This window comes from Monomorium pharaonis, chromosome 7 (assembly GCF_013373865.1).
Source record: "Monomorium pharaonis isolate MP-MQ-018 chromosome 7, ASM1337386v2, whole genome shotgun sequence".
Lineage (NCBI taxonomy): Eukaryota > Metazoa > Arthropoda > Insecta > Hymenoptera > Formicidae > Monomorium > Monomorium pharaonis.
Genome location: NC_050473.1, coordinates 18,104,208 through 18,121,470, shown reverse-complemented (window position 1 = coordinate 18,121,470; position 17,263 = coordinate 18,104,208). Strand labels below are relative to the sequence as shown.

At 32.4% G+C, this 17,263-nt stretch overlaps 2 protein-coding genes across 3 annotated transcripts; both read right to left on the bottom strand.

The window, feature by feature from the left end:
• Nucleotides 1-85: 85 nt before the first annotated feature.
• LOC105829909 (sensory neuron membrane protein 1) lies at nt 86-8,047 on the bottom strand. 2 transcript variants are annotated; one of them, XM_012669002.3, is made up of 9 exons: nt 7,863-8,047; nt 6,129-6,242; nt 4,791-4,948; nt 4,040-4,239; nt 3,211-3,413; nt 2,156-2,411; nt 1,555-1,775; nt 1,036-1,262; nt 86-832 (listed from the first exon to the last, which is right to left on the bottom strand). In XM_012669002.3, the coding sequence occupies exons 2-9, from the start codon at nt 6,231-6,233 to the stop codon at nt 616-618; spliced, it is 1,587 nt and encodes a 528-aa protein (XP_012524456.2). In that variant the 5' UTR covers nt 6,234-6,242; nt 7,863-8,047; the 3' UTR covers nt 86-615. The 2 variants fall into 2 exon arrangements, with proteins under 2 accessions (XP_012524456.2, XP_012524448.2); XM_012668994.3 differs by lacking the exon at nt 7,863-8,047 and adding an exon at nt 6,852-7,210.
• Nucleotides 8,048-11,613: 3,566 nt separating this feature from the next.
• LOC105829935 (sensory neuron membrane protein 1) lies at nt 11,614-17,215 on the bottom strand. Its single transcript, XM_012669023.3, has 9 exons — nt 16,985-17,215; nt 16,262-16,375; nt 15,488-15,645; nt 14,968-15,164; nt 13,734-13,939; nt 13,138-13,393; nt 12,631-12,842; nt 12,035-12,261; nt 11,614-11,952 (listed from the first exon to the last, which is right to left on the bottom strand). The coding sequence occupies exons 2-9, from the start codon at nt 16,367-16,369 to the stop codon at nt 11,757-11,759; spliced, it is 1,560 nt and encodes a 519-aa protein (XP_012524477.1). The 5' UTR covers nt 16,370-16,375; nt 16,985-17,215; the 3' UTR covers nt 11,614-11,756.
• Nucleotides 17,216-17,263: the final 48 nt, after the last annotated feature.

Genomic DNA, 17,263 nt, shown 5'->3' with positions numbered 1-17,263 from the left:
TTGCAAAGTAAGAGCTTTGTAACTTTCTTACAACGAGGTAGTTAAATAATTAAGTATGTTACACATGACGCATTGAGTCTTATTTCCCTTGTGAAAAAATATTATTGGATTAATGAAAGGAAAACCTATTGGAACAGGTAATATATGATATTGAAATGGTTTTCGAATTTTTTTAGTTATTCCAATCAATTTTCCGCAAGTCCAATAGTATTTTTCCACAAGAGCTATATCCTTAACTATATTCGCAAGTTTAATTATCTTTAAAAAAAATAGATTTATCTGTTATTCGATAGGCTAAATCTTCATCATTCTAAGAATACTTTGGTTCATATTTTCAACTCACTTTTATCAATAAAAATAAGTTGAAAATATGGACCATTATTTTAGTCCCTCAGCCCTTTTGATTACTTAACGTCGCAATATTAAACCTTTGTATTTCTCTAAAAAGAGGTGGATTATTATTCTCTAAAAAATGGCCCTTTCTCATATTTTAAAAAGACTTTCTAAACCGTTATATACAAAATGATTATAGTCGAAGAAAGACGTTCGAGATTGAAGGGACGATCTTTCGCGACGTTAATACTGATTAGCTTCTTAATCTCTCAAAAGCAACGTTCAATTTCTGTCGAGACTGGGCGGCACCGATGCTTGTATCGTGCTGATGTTCATGCCAGGTGGCCAGCTCTTCTCCACCTTGTTGTCCTCCGCGCCGGCAGTCTTCGGTGTCACCTTCGTGACATCCAATTTACCGGTTTCGCGACTCTTGTAGTACAAGTATCCTGCTCCACCACCCATACCTACTCCTCCAAGTATCATCAGCCACTTTAGGAAGCTGCAAACGAAGTGTCACGTTAATAATAAATGATTTATCACGTCGGCAAACCTCGAGCCGAGATAAGCCAAAGAAATAATTGTTGTTCATTTGCGAAAACAATTTGTTAAATTAATTGCAGAGCACGCGTGACAGTAGATATTGGTATTAACTGTCCGTTAAATAAAATTTCTATAGAAACATTATTCGCGAGAAACACTTACTTGACGACCGCCATCACTTTGAACACCACCTTCACCTTGTTGACGAACTCGTCGGGTAAAAGTATCCCTTCCTCAACCCAGAACAGAGGCAGTAGCGCTTCCGGAAAGTTCTTCATCAGCTTGAACTTCGCCACCGGTTTTATGAATATATTAAATTGCAGCCTCTTATGCGCGCGTAACGGCGTGGCCGTCATCGGTTCGAAATCCATGTCGATTTCGTGCTCCTCCTGTCGATGGATTTCAAATTATTCTAATTTATTTTTTAATTGTTTCTTTACGCAACTGTTCTCACGCGAAAAAAATCTAAAAATTTAGCTCGGCATATACAGATGAGACTGAAAGCTCAAGCTGGTTGATAATGCTGCAAAAAAATTTGGCATATTTAACCAGCTTGAATCAAAAAAGAATTGCTTTCAGATCTGTACCTACAGCTAAATTTTTAAATACGTCAGCAAAAAGAACCATACTTCTTATATGTTTGCCGTCTATATTTTGATATTTTGTTTATTTGTCGATTACCTGAGTCGGGTTCAAGCCATCCACCATCTTCAAATATGTCCCGTCACCGCCGTAAAAGTGCGGCAGGGATCCAATAATCGGTACGCCCAGACACTTCGTCATGTCGTACAAATTTTTGCCCAGACAAGTTTCCGGTGCCTCCGGTTTCGGACAGAAACACCTTTCCCTTTCATTCTTGCTGCTGTCTCCCAGATCCGCGGTGTAGCGAAGAGTTTTGACGCCTGCGAATTCGAGAACATTATAACGAAATTATGTAATGACAAACGCAGAATTTCGTTTCGTGAAATTGATTTTGAAATACTGAAGAATCTCAACTTTTTCACTTCTTGAAATAAATAGGCACGACGCATTTTTCGTATGTAGAACTTAAGTTTTGTTACACTTGTAGATATAATCAGAATTAGGTAAGTTAATATTTTTTAAACTAAATTAAATTTTAAAGTTAATTTAAAAAATTAAGTTAAAACACTCATATTTGAAGTAAAAAATTAACATTTTAAATTACGTTAAAAGTTATTAATTCTATAACTTTTATCTCTTTCACTAGTTATTACCCAATCCTATATAATTTATGCTTTTAATTCTCTATTTTGATACGTGCCTTTGATTTTGCTGTGAGCATCGAATTTCGCGCTGAGACTTCGACAGATCTCGTAGCCGAACGAGACGATATCGTCGTCCGGACCGAACAGAGGCGGAAAGATCGTGGAATCGGTACCGTTGAAAGCGTTGCAGTGATCCTCCGGCCAGATATCTAACGCAGGCTTATTATCGAATTCCAACACACGACCGACATCCTTGAAATTTTTAACACCACGCAGAACTTTCATACGTTGCGGAACCGCGGTATTGTTTTTCTGCGAAAGTTCAGTTTTCCGTCAAGTCATACTCTTAAGAGCGACGCAAAAAGATTTCATGATTTTCTAATATTTTTTTTTTTTATGTAAGCACGCACTTCTCGCAGATATTTCAAGACGACGACAGTTTACTTTTATTTGCGACAGAATTGCGGTCAGACGCAACGTAATTGTTCGCTATTATCTCCATGCGTGACTCGCTTCTTTTTCAACATACAATTAGATCGACAAATACATATCTTCAGAAGCCAGAGATACTGTATTATTATTAAGACAATTGTTACGTATCTATCTGAACATATGAGTATTTTTTTTTTAATATAAAAGATATAGTTTGATATTCGAATAACCAGTTCGAATATCTTACATAATTACTTGGCTAAATTATGTTATTTCCAGAAACAATGAATTATTCGAATCAATCAACATTTAATAAATTTTAATCAGCTTTGGCTAAAATAATTATAACAGTATACAAATATTTCTTTCACTTAAACGTTACCCTCAACTACAGCTAATGAGCCTTTTGAATTCTTGTGAGAAAATTTTAATTTTGATTAACATTTCCGCACTATAAATTCTAAATTGTAAAAAAGAAGATTTGTAACCTATTTTTATTGTCTATTAATGTGTAATTCAGTTGCATTATGCTCTTCAACCTTTAGAATTAAAATGATCTTTTTATAGCTGCAATCAGGGTTAAATATCATTTTTAATTATAATCAGGAATTTGAAACATGTGCGTGTACAATTTCTGTATTAAATAATAGAAATTTTTTTACTAAAATCACCTACTTACCCCGCCAAAGAGAGAGAACTTGTAGCGATTTTCCCCGTCCGGCACCAAATCTTTCGCTTCCGACTTCAACAGACTGCACACCGCCGATCCGGCGAAGTCCGTTACAGTGCAATCGACGGGCAAACCGTCGAAAAGTATATCCTTGGCCTTGGCTGTCACGAATATCGAGTCCGGTTTGTGGAAGATGCTGTCGACGGCTTTGCCTACGTTATTCAATCGATAATAAATTTTAAAAGATTTAAATATGAAACACCCAGAAATGTTAAAAAATTTAGCTAAATACAGATTTAAAAATATTTTATTGTGTATCAAATTAAGCATAATCAGGCCTGTCGATAAAACCGCCAAAAATTTGGACACCCTAGCGATCAGTTTTAATGTCATGCACAATTATTTTGATAATCTAATAAAATTCTCCGATCTGTGTATATCTCCAGCTAAATTTTTAAGCTTTACTTAAGCAAAACCATTCTCTCTGTGTATTTTGAGGGCTTGTGTGTTACGATGTTTTTCCTATGTTTCTTCGCAAAACGCTCGCTATTTACGTTAAAGGGGCTTAATCATTGCGCGAAGAAACGCACGTGGCGTGAATATGGAGGCAACGGAGGCTTTATAAATAATTCGCACCTACGTCGGAGGTGTACGTACGCTATAAGAAAACGTATCTCACGTTCTACTTCAAACCTTCCGGGGGGGTCTCGCATTATTATAGTCCGCGCCGACCCTGTGCGATACGGCCGATTCGCGACCGCAATCGATACGCGACATTGAAAAAAAAAAAAAGAGAGAAACGATGACGCTCGACGGTGATCAAATTAAATCTACGTACCGACGACCCCGATCGCCGCGGGCTTTTCCAGAAGGGTGGCCGCCACCATACCCAGAATCATGAGATGAGGGTACACCATTATCTCTTCGCCCGTCAATCCCTTGCTCTTCTTAGGATTAAAGATCCACCAGGACTTCATGCTGTACTCGACGGAGTCCTCATCCTCCCGATCGACGAGGTCAAACTTTAGTTTGTACTCGCTGAAGTTGATGTTTGGGCGTTTGAAAAATTTTCAAAGCGAGATTTACGAGAGCCAAACGTAATTTTCAATTTTAGTGCAAATCAAATAAAAGAACAGTCGATGAAGGACGCAAACAATTTTGTGCAACAAAATTTAATTTTAATACACTCAAAGAAAAAGTGTTTAATTTTTGTTGCTAAGTCTCAAATTTTTATTGCTAACTCGAAAAGAAGTATTTAATTTTATAAACATTAAGAGAATATCGATGTTTACGTTGCAACGTGAGAATTTTATTCATAATAAATATTTGCGTAAGTGCACTTAGTGCTAGCTCTTATTGACGATATTCTTTCAATGTTTATAAAATTAACTCCTTGTTGAATGTAGCAACAAAATAGAAATAAAATTTAAATGCACTTCTATCAAGTTTTTTAATCTGTGACAATATTAGAGAAAAATAAAAAGATAGAGAAAGAAAAAGAGAAAAACTTGAAATATAAGATATTAGACTTTAAATATTATAGATTCTAAGTTTTCATAATTATCATGATTATCATAAAAACGACTCACTCGTAGAAGAAAGGTCCAACTTCTTGCAGCTTTGGCTTTTTACCCTCCATAATTTCAGTAGGGTTGGTTACATTGAATAAATAGATCTTAAAATCCAGTGGTAATGGAAACGCCGACCACATTTCACGTATCTCACTTCCTGGTTTCAGTGCAATTTTCTGTATACATAAAAATTTGACAGTTATGATTGTAACAGAAACAAATCAGATAATCTGAATTAAAATTGAAAGAAGGCCGACAATTATAGCAGAATCTTAGTATTTAATAACATATCTTATATAAATTTATATTTCTGATTTTTTTATCTTACGCTCTGTTGCTTTCGGTCTTGAAACGCATGAGATAATTTACTTTTGCAAGACATTCATTTCTTAAAATTATAGATTTTACAATTTTGAATGAGACCGTCGATTGTCCGCGGGAAACTTTACGACATGACATGTAGGAGAACTTTGCAATCAAAAACGAATTCGTGTCCATGTGAATTGCGCAAATTACAGTGTTGCAGCAACAAACGCGAGCATTTATGTCAGTGAATGTTACGGTTAATTGTAGCTGTGGAAGTAAAATGAATGTTTATCAGCAATCACATGCCACCAATTTTGAACATGTGTCGATGTGACATAGCAGTACAGTAAAAAAAAAAATAACATTTCAATTCCATTTTCATTTGGATCGGAAGTTGTGCAATAAAATGTCAAAACAATATATTATAATAACACACGGTATAGCATTATGGCAATAAAAGTTCAAGGATTTCGCGATATAAACTGTCGCGGAATGACTTGAATGTTTTGCGATATTTCAAAGTAATGACGACTTAGATACTAGACTACTCATGTAAAATAATCTGAGACTTAAGAATAGCAACAAAAAAATCAACAAATCATATAAAATTATACGTTTGTTAATATGCGTGGCATAATAAATAACATTTTTGTAAAAGTTAGAAAAATGAAAATATGGCATTCTGGAAAGTATGTTCTGAAAATTAATTTATCATAAAGAAATATAATTATTAAATTAATTATAACTAAAAATTGTCTCTGAAGTTCGAGAAAATTGCTCAAGTTAAAAGCGCTGAAAAGTTTTACTATTTTGTCGATCAGTATTGTTTGCCTTTCGAAATAATTATTTTTGAAATTACACAAATCACTTTAGATTATGCTGCTATTATTTTGCCATATAATGAGTAACGTCAAAATTTTAATATCTTATGGTTAAGAAATTTTTTTTTGTAAGAGTAAATACGACACTTTTTAACACAATTAAAGTATTTCACGCAAGAGCACACAAATAAAATTTATTATTAATAAAATATATATTATTCATACATACCGATTTTATCTGCGACCTAATTAATCCTGGAAACCCAGTCCAGAGTAGAATGCCGAAGACGAACGAAACTCCACCGCCAATTCCAAGCTTCTTTATGGACACCATTTTAACGCTCTGCAGAAACGCCAAGTGATATTTAAGCATAAACACACCGGACCGAAATAGACATTTTGAACTCAAGTATAAAGCGACCACTTGATACAAACTTGAGCAAACAAATTACGCAGTATTAAAAGGATTCATATTTAAACTTACGGATTTATACTTGATAATACATATTATTACACATTTATTCGGAAATTAATATCAATCCATTACGATTTATGACTAAAGGATGCGGTCAAAGTGACGCTTTGGGACATTCAATTTACAAAATTCTTTGTTCTGATTGATCAATCAAATGTTTCAAAGCATCAGGCTATTCTCACGCGATGTATGCAAAATGCCTCGAAACTCAAGACGCTAATTGTCGAAGGCTCGCCCTTGGTCTCTTTAAGGAGCGGTCGCGTTTACGAGTGTTAATGTTTCACGTGCTCTAGTCTCTTGACTTCGCAATAAAAGATCGAAGAAAGATCATTAAACGTTATTGAACGTTAACAGTCGAAGACTCTCCGGTCCTTGGTCTCCTTCCGCGGGCGATCGCGCTTATGAGGGTTTTAATGTTAATTTTTCACGAGTTCTATTCCCGACTCGCGAAGATCGACATCATCGAACGATTGAAACCTTATTGCATCTTTCGATGACGCGGAGGACGTTGTCGAACACCTTGCCACCCGGGAACGCGTACACCAACTTCGTGCGTCTTAAGACATCGTATATTCTCCGAAGCTTGCGAACGACGACGTCACACACGCGTCGCTTGGTGACCATTATTATGCTTGATAATGATTACGCTCGGTACATCTGTCCTTGTACATTTTGCATCACTCCGACGTAAAAAAGAGTAACACTTCTCGCTGCACTGCACTTGATGAAAAAAAGATTCAAGATTCCTCTAAATATCTTTAAGATTCTTTTAATCGATCTCTGACGTTTATGAAAAATTTTGTCTGCGACACGTAAAAAAATATTATAAATATTATAATTTATCAATACAAAAAATTAAATTTAATAAAAATAATGTACATATATATATCTAAATATTTCTAAACTTAATAGCAGAATAAAATTAAGAAGAATAAGAAACAAAAAATTTGGATACATATCCTTTTTATACGTTCTTATGATATTTAGTTCGACAAATAATAAAGTAACAAAATTAATAAAAAATAATTAACACAACTTCATCTACACGTCAAATATTATTATAATTGCCCGAGAAAAATTCTCTCTACGCCACGAGTTAGTTTCCGTTTCTTTCTACTTTTTGTCTTGGTAGATCAAACAAATGAACTAAGCGCAGTATCTCTCTTCAGTACCAGTGGACAATTTGGCATCAATCAGTATTCAGAATATCCGTGTTAAAATTTCTTGCACAATTTTTCCCAAAGAGATGAATTTATTATTCCAGAATAATTCACGTTCCTTTCTCGACGTAAAAATCTATGAAAAAATCGGGATAGTCGTGCGAGTTCGCAAGCGTTAAAATCCCGAGATGGTTCGTCGTTCCATCGACGGTCCCTTCCTCGCGCAACACGTGGACCACATCCCTTCGCCTCCGTTTAGAATCTCGTATCTTAAACTTAATCGAGAGCCGCGAGACGGAAGTCTCGACCTTCCCCGCTGTCTTCGCACCTGTGCGGTCTCTCTCTGTGGCCGAACTCTTCGCACCACCCTTGGTCGTCCTCGTCCTCGTCGACGTCGCCGTCGCCGTTGATCGTGCGCGGCTCGTCGCGAACGGACTGCCCGCGCGATAATGACACCGACGTCTTACATCGGGCCGGCGGCGTCGGCGTACTCCTACTTGCTACTCGGCCCCTCGTCGTGGAAACCTGTCTTGGTTTCCCTACGCAACGGCATCTCCGGTGGAATCGGATGGCATCCACGACGACGACGACGGCAATGCGATCGAACACGTACAATTTTACTCGCTGGCTCGCGAACGCTGGAGACGCTGAAGATCCTCCGCTCAAAGACATGAAAGAAAATTTTAAATTAGGCTGGCTGACATTAAAGTGACGGTAACTCTCGCTTGCCACGTTCTCTAACTACATGATGTATACGTATTAATGCAACAAATAAACATACAGAGAAAGAAGCGGATAGTTATAGAAGCTTCGATCATTTTAAAACTTTTCAGTTGCTTCAGGTAACAGACATAATATCGTGTCTAATGACTATTGACTAATGAGCATTATATCTATAAAAAATATATAACATTGGTAATTATTAGTGCTGTAACTTGAAGTGACTGTGCAAAAGTAGTTACCGCATCGCGTGAATATTTTAATATCGTATTAAGCTCAATTCTATTTGCTCATCGACATAAATGTTTTATAATAATATTTAAAAATTTTTTTAACATTTAAGAAGTGTTACGGTATATTAATTTTACCAATCTCCCTAAATTTTACATTTATTTCTAACTCTTGCAGAAATATTAATGTTTAGAATTTATTTGGATTGGTTAGATTAGATTGCTATTAAAAAGTATAATAAAATAATAATTATTTTAAATATAAAATAAAACGTAATACTTCGTAATTCTTGTTCGAAAACTTTTTAAAGTCTTATGATTAATCTTCTTTTTTAAGCAAAAAAAATTAATTGTAAGTTGATAAGTTTGCCAAAAAATAAATATTGACAGCATGCCAATAAGTACATAATGTCAATTAAAAGGAGGATGTTAAATATTAGTTATTTTGCAGCTAACATGAAAAAGTTACAAATCATATATTATATTAAGAAGCTACTTAAACAGAGTCGAGTGATGTATTGCTTACCTTGAGAAATATGATTTAGAAAATATACATTTGATATTAAGCAGTACTTTAATTTATATTTTATACATCTTGAAATTATTTTGATGGCTAAAAACGCCAAACTTTAATGTCCTTTTTTCAACGTACGTAATTTTCACAATTATTAAAAAATATTTACAATAGAAAGAAAAATTAATATATTTAAAAAATTCATATGCAATTTAAAACCACAACAGGAAACAATAAATCAACTTATTAAAATTTCCTATTTTTATTTAGTTTCTTAAAATATAAACTTCTGATAAATACCATGTCGCTTTATTAGACAAAATGTAACACGGTATTTTAACAACTGTATTACAACTGTAATTTATCTATATATGTCATTACATTAAAATAAAAGTTAATAACATAAAGAGCAGTTTAACTACTCTTTAAAGTGCCCTTAAAATTGTTCTTTAAAACATAACTAATATTAATCACTGTCTCAAAATATATTCTGGATCGATGGTAATAACGACGTTCATAATGCGTTCATAAGCTAACAACCATAATTGTTAATAGTTACTCATATATTTATAGCGGTTGTCCATACAACGCGCATATTACAGACATCGTTACTATAATCGTTCTAGAAATGGTTAACATTAGAATTAAAATGTAAATATTATTCCAATATCTAATGTATCACTTAATACACAACAATGTTTTTCAAAATAATATTATAATTAATGTACAATAAAAATATTTAATCAACTACGGTTCTAACATACACTGAGAAAGTTATTTAAAAAAAGGTATTCAAAAGCAAATGTTATTTGTAATATTTTCGATATTTATTAATTATAAAATATTTAGCTGTGATACATTTCTGTGAAATCTCATTTCTTTTATTAATTGTTTTATTTGCTAGAAATACAATTTTTTTATTATATTTAAATAAAAATTTGTTTCAATAAAATAAATATTATATTTCAAATTTTTAAGTATTTTTTTCTCAATGTACGTATAAATATCCCTCTAGTTAGACTTACATTCGCGGCTTGCTTGATTTGTTTTTTAATAAACTTGTTAAATTTAATTGGTGTTTAAATTAAATATTAGTTCTATAATATCAATTATTATTTAAAAAGTTATATTCTTTAAAAACTTTATAATTATTTTTAATAATAAAATAATTAATTTTGCATAATTAATGTTTTATTTATATAAAATAACTGCAATAGTATGTGTCAATTTAAACAATATATGTATAATATATATATATATATATATACACACACACACACACACACACACACTATGTGGTGGGGGGAGGCGGTAAATGCGTGTATGGGTGTGTAACAATAAATATAGTTAAGCACGCTTACGAACAAAATTTTGGAATGTACGTCATAATTTAAGAGATATTTATATAATATTTCTATCACACATCGTATACAAAATAAATTGCAATGACTGCAACGCAACATGTATTGGACAAACAAAAAGACACCTAGAGACTAGATTGAAAGAACACAGACAAAATATTAAAAAACATGAAAGCAATTAGTCTGTCATAAGCAAGCATCGCCTATCACATAATCATGATTTCAATTGGTTAGCTCCTGAAATTTTACACAAAGAAAAAAATGTTAAAAGAAAAGAAATTACGGAGATGTTTTTCATTAAAAAACACTCCCATACTGTCAATGCACAAAAAAACACGGAGAATTAAAATCCTATCTATAATCGTATAATTGAGTCGGTTTAATCTTACAGATACACAAGTATTTAGTCAAATATTTATTTATCGTATAACTTGACATTGAGCTTCGAACCATCACGTTTGTCATCTAAATTAGTTTCTCAACCACAGCAGTGTAAAGGTCGTGATTTTTATCAGAGTGATTTCCCAATAAACTGCCACACTTGCACTTGACTTCTGCATCGCTTACATATTTATAGTATCACTTTTTTAATAAATAATTGACATACCTAAATCAGACACAAGTGATACTTCACAATGTTGATGACGGTTATAAAACACAATCACGTAAATATATATTAATTTTTACATAAAATATGTATTCTATCGACAATTATTTTAAAGAAATGTAATTCTAGCGTCTGGCTTATTTGCATACTGGATTTACTTGCATAATTCATGACGAACGAGATGGTTGCAAGAGGTTTCTACGTATTAAAATATTTAATATTACATTAAAAGTAGTTCGTTAAAAAAGTATTTGTTTATTTCTGTCTCGTCTGCATGTCTCCCTTTTTTTATCTACTTTATTTACTTAATTTTAAAACTGCACTAGTCAAAGTACTTTCATATACGTCACATTAAATTCATGAGAAATTAGATAGATATTATATTTTAGTTTATACATTATGTTTTTACAATTATAGATTACACTTGAGAAGGGCCCAAAACAAGGGTCGAAACGTCGTGTTAACATATTGATTTAATAAAGTGGCCAGTTAGGTCGTCCAAAATAAGCAATATTGTTTGAATTCACTGGCGAATTAAATATTATCATTTGAGTAAATTGATTTAATTTTAACACAATTTAATTAATAATAAATTAGTTTTTTGTTTATACAACTTTTAAATAATTATATTAATTTTATAAGCCTTTAACTTCAACTTAATTTAATTAAGAAGAAATATTAACCAAATTAAGTTTTTAAATTATTGCTTTCAACACAATACGACCGATATCGCACAATCAATAATTGTGCCTTCCGGCTTCTTCGGTATAATAGTAATAATTACTCCCTGTTAATCAATTTTTGGTGGCACCATTTCAGCTTGTATGGTACTGATGGTTGACTTCTCCTTCGGCACATTGTTCTGTTCCTTTCCCGGCAGAAGATTCGGTACCGCACCGTTTTCAGTTTGGTTTTCTTTAAAATGTTTCGCTAAAGCGGCCATCATCGTGCCCAAGCCACTCAGCATCATAAACCACATTATTATCCTGCAAAGACAGATGGATTAGACACTCGCTGCAGTAGAGAAACTTTGGAGAAGTACATCCAAAAAAATCTAGCATTACTTACTTTGCGATCAAGATCTGTTTGTATGCAACTTTCAGCGGTTTTATGAGAACGTCCCCGAGCTCGAGTCCATCCTCTACCCAAAATAACGGAAACATCGCATCCGGAAAGGTCTTCATCAACCGAAGTTTGGGAAGAGGTCCAACTAACAGGTTAAATTGAATCCTTTTGTACGCTTTTATCGGGGTGCCTGTCAGCGGCTCGAAGTTGAAAGTCATACGGTGCTTCTCCTGCAAGCAACATCTCTCGTCACAATTCCCATACACAATGTAATTGCTCGATAATTATGGTGGTAACTTGATTGCAATCTAAAATTGATACAGTAAATTCTTATGCTGTTTTATAAAGTTTTATATTAATTTAATTTACTCTCTATTATCATTTCTGTAAAAGTAACTTTAATTAGTATAATTTCCTTTGCTATTCTTTGCTCAAAATTAGCTTTATTTATATTACATGTGTATTTTTATAAATTCTTAATAGAATACGTAAAACAGACATAAAGAAAAACAACTATTTTTGTGTCAATAAAAAATTATGAAGCAAAAAATGATCGGTGTACTTATTTCCGTGAATAAACAATCATTAAACACACTTACAGGATCGGGATTTACACCCTCGACCATCTCGAGGTATCGTGGATCGGAATTATAGAAATGGGGTAGACTTATCCTTATAGGCACGGTCATGCAAGGACCTGCGTTGTATATGTTCTTAGGCATGCATCCTTCAGGATCGAGACAGAGGCATTTCACATCCTCATCCTTGGATGGATCGCCCAGGTCCGCTGTGTAATGTAGCGTCTTGAAACCTGCATTACAAAATTACACAGAACATAAAAAGAATTTTTGGAAATTAAAAAGAGCCAAAGTAGATGTCTCTTATAGATTTCGACGCGCTAAATCCAAATCCCTGAATAAAAATGACTTTTCTTAGAAACCTCACGGTCAATTAGTTTGAAACTTTTTTATAATATTAATTTCGGTTTATAATATAAATAATATTTAAATAAAATTTTAAAGCATTTTGATTTTTTGATCATATTTCCTTAAAATTAAGAAGTTAATTTAAAAGAGTACTACTGCCTTATAAAAACTCATGTATACCTTGGACCTTTCCTGGTTCCAAGTAATAAGCGCCGATACTTCGACAAATATCTAGGGAGTGTACCCAGACTTCTTTGTTTTTGTCGAGAAACGGCGGGAAGATGGTTCCGTCCGTGCCACGAAACTCGTTGCAAGGACTGCCAGGCCACATATCCATCTTACTTTGATTTGCTAAAGTCACCATACGACCCACGTCTTTGTTATTCTTAATTCCGCGATTAACTCTTATGCGTTCCGGCAAAAGGCTTCCGTTTGTCTAGAAGACACAGTTTTCAAAATATACGTTTATAAAAATGTGTTGTATTTTAGAAATTTATAATCGGTTAAAAATGTAATAATTCTTGCTTGCATTAATCGCGTTAGAATTTAAATTAACACGCACGTCTGAATATTAAATTTGTTTTATTTTAATAAAAAACTTTTTTGCAACGATATTTTGTGACATTTTATACATATAATAAAAATAATACATCGACATATGTTATTTAATATGAGATTAATATTTTTGACAGAAAAGAACAAGTTTCTTTATTATTAATAATATAAAAATGCAATCGTAGAAAATAATATTTGCATAAATAAAGCAGATACATCACCTTAGCGAGATAACCAAATCTGTAACGTAAACCTTCCTCTTTGATTAATATGTGTTCTTGTTCCTGCAACGCACCGCACACTGCGGATCCAGCGAAATCCGTTATATCCGTACAATCAAACTTTATACCGTAAAAGAACACTTCTCTTACAGTAGTTTTGATAAATATCGACTGAGGCTTCTTGAAAATACTGTCAAATGCTTTACCTAAAGTAATATTAATAGGATGTAAGAAAACAAATAAATAATTATATTTAGTTTGCATTATATAAACATTGTATAAAACAAGAAAAGAGAGAGAGAGAGAGAAAACAGAAGCATGTAGTATAACAAATACAGAAAATAAATAAAAATAGTAAACATCTAAAATTCTAGAAAGTACGGTTTTTATTAATAAAAGGCAAATCTATCATTTAACATAAATTTTATTTTTGCTGAAATAAAGTCCTACAATGCTTTAATAATCACTAATAGAATGAAAACTATTATTCTTTTAGCAGAACGTATTTAAGCATTAATTATATGATGTGATCTTGAATTAAAAATTTGTTTTTTACACTATTTTTCAAAATCTCTATTTTCTTTATCAATATCAAGATCAATCTTTTTTTTTGGCCATTATTTTTATCTGACTTAAATATCAAATTACTGCAGTTTTTTAATTTAAAGGAAAGAGTGAAAAACAGATTTTTATTTCTTTTAAAAAGCATTCTGCTTAAAGAAATGACATAACATATTGTGACCATTTCATTGCGTAACTTTATTCTAAACAAAGAAAAAAATCTTTATTAAAAAACAAATGATAAACTTAAGTAGAGAAATACTTGTACACGCATTTTGAAATAAATACATATACATATACGCAATGCAATTGAAATTATAACAATAAGAAAAACATTAAACATCTTCAGGATTAGTATATTTTTGATTTTTAAATTGTAAATTAAGTTTTTTTATATGTATAATACATAAAATATTTTTCGCATTAACACAATTTTCGAGGCAAATCACAGTTAGCGCTGTTATTATCGTGCAAAATTATTTATCATAAAACATTAAACAATGTTACAATTAAGACGTTTTGGTTCAAAATTTCGCTATCGTCAGTCTTCCCAAAAAAGTTAAACAAAATTTTTCATCTAGATACTTAATCTGCATAAAACCCATGATAATGTATTTTTATATTTTACATAAAATATGTTATGTTTATCTATTTATACGATGTAAATACGTACTAATTACTCCCAACGTTTGTGGTCTGTCTTTTTGAATAATTAAAGTCACCGCTATCATAAGAGGATGAAATGTGTAAATCTCTGTATCCTCTGGCAGAATGCTTTTCTCTCGATTGAAGTACCAAACTTGTCGCAAACTGTATTCAACGGTATCGTCTTCTTCTCGGTCCACGACGTTTTCCTTGTCTCGATACAAGCTGGAAATCATATCGATATCAATCAATTTCCATTGTGCTTATATTTATATCTATAGATATTAAAATGACTTAATAACAATGGAATGTTTTGCTTCTAAATTGACATAAGCTACTTTTCAAATTTTTTTACAATCTTAAATACGTTATATAAAAATTGCACGTATTTAACGTATTTAATGTATTTTATTCAATATTCTTCATGCTTTCGAGATTGCTATTTTTATAACAAATGACAAATTGTCTTGTAAACATAAATTAAATACTATACTATTGTATAGAAGGGATTATATAAAAGATTATGTTATAGAAGAGAAATTACTCACTCATAGTGAAAGGGTCCTAATTCTTGCAGAATCGGTTTAGATCCTGATGAAACCTCATTGGGATTTGTTACATTGAAGACATAAATATTAAAATCCAGCGGTTGTGGAAGTTTCTCCCAGAAATCGCGCATCTCGTCTCCTTTTTTTAATCTAACTTGCTGTAAATTTTGTAAAATATAATACACTTTGACACGAACTTTCTTCTCTTACATATAACATTCGAAGTATAGAATTTAAAAGACCACTGTAACAAGATTTTGATTTCAATTTTTCATTTATTAGATAATTATTATGAATATTGCGTGTGTAAAAGTTAGTTACATATCCGTATGTAGCCACAATATTGATAATGTTATTATATTATATTATTATATTATATTATAGTAACATAATGTGAATGGATGAATGGAGGTGTGGTCTCTTTCTTTCTCAAAATATAGGCGAAGCGCAATGCGGAAAAGCGATATTATTTATTTTTATAAGCGGAGCGGAAGTCCGCCTGTACCCCGCAAGGGAAAAGCAAATAAAGATATTATTATATTAATATAATGTTATTATATTAATCTTCGCACAAAAATATACAATAAGCACAACCAAATTTATTTAAAATGAAATGCGAAAGATTTTATTGTCATTTACAACTTTGAAACTATTTCGAATTCTAAATAATCCAATATTGGGAGAACTATCTTTTTTTGCAATTCTAATTTTATTAATTCGAACAGAGCTCGAGTTTGTTAGCTCGGAGGTATTTATATTTCAAATATTACTTACAGATTTAACCTGCGACTTTAGTATAGAAGGAAATCCTATGCAATAACTGATGAGTCCAATGGCGAACGTACAGGAACCGGCGAGTCCTAATCTTTTCACAGTCACCATATTAATCTGAGAACACATCACGCGAGTTGTATTAAATTTCCCATATTGGAATGATGTCGACAGAAAGTTGGCACCTTGTCAGTAATGTATAATACGATGTTGAGAATTTTTCCAATCGTGAAAAAGGATAATAAAAGCCTGAGATTTGGATTATGCATCGCGTTGTATATTCGACGTAAAACACGACGTACGTTGCTTCCCAATCTTTCAAAAATTTCTTGAAAAGGTCTCATTTATTCTGTCGACCTCTCGATTTTCGAAATACAAATTTCTTAATTATCAAATTTAATGATAAAATCTTGATTCCTAAAATTGATTTAAAAAATCAATGTGCTCTAATTTTAACAAAATTTTAAGCTTTCAGAATTACTAAATTTCTCGAAATTCTTTTTTGTAGACCGTACTTTTAAATTAATAGAATTACGATGTTTAGTAAATCTTTAATATCAAAATAAATAAATGCAAAGTTCTCGATCGTCATTATCAAAATTCTGTCTCAAATGTGAAGATTTGAAGTCTTCTATATATGTTCTGTTTGATTTTTTAAATCTTGCAATTTTAGATTTCAGGCTTCCGTTTTTTTAATGTTGTCTTCGTAAGATTTCTGTGGCACACCTGGGAAACTTTTCTTCGAAAAAGGTTACCAATGGGCGAGTGACCACGACTTCTTGCGCTTCAACGTTCTTCTTCTTGTCGGTCCTCCTTAACAATTCTCATCGGCAAACTACCACTTCTCTGGAGTTCCTCTCGTATTCACACGTTCTCACGTACACATGCGTAACTTTGTTTGCCATTGACTGTGATTCGATGGCATCGGTGTTTTGCGACTGCGCGATCAGTAGCTTTTGAATAGCTTTATCGAATAGCGATAGAAATAACTTCTTAAGAGAACTT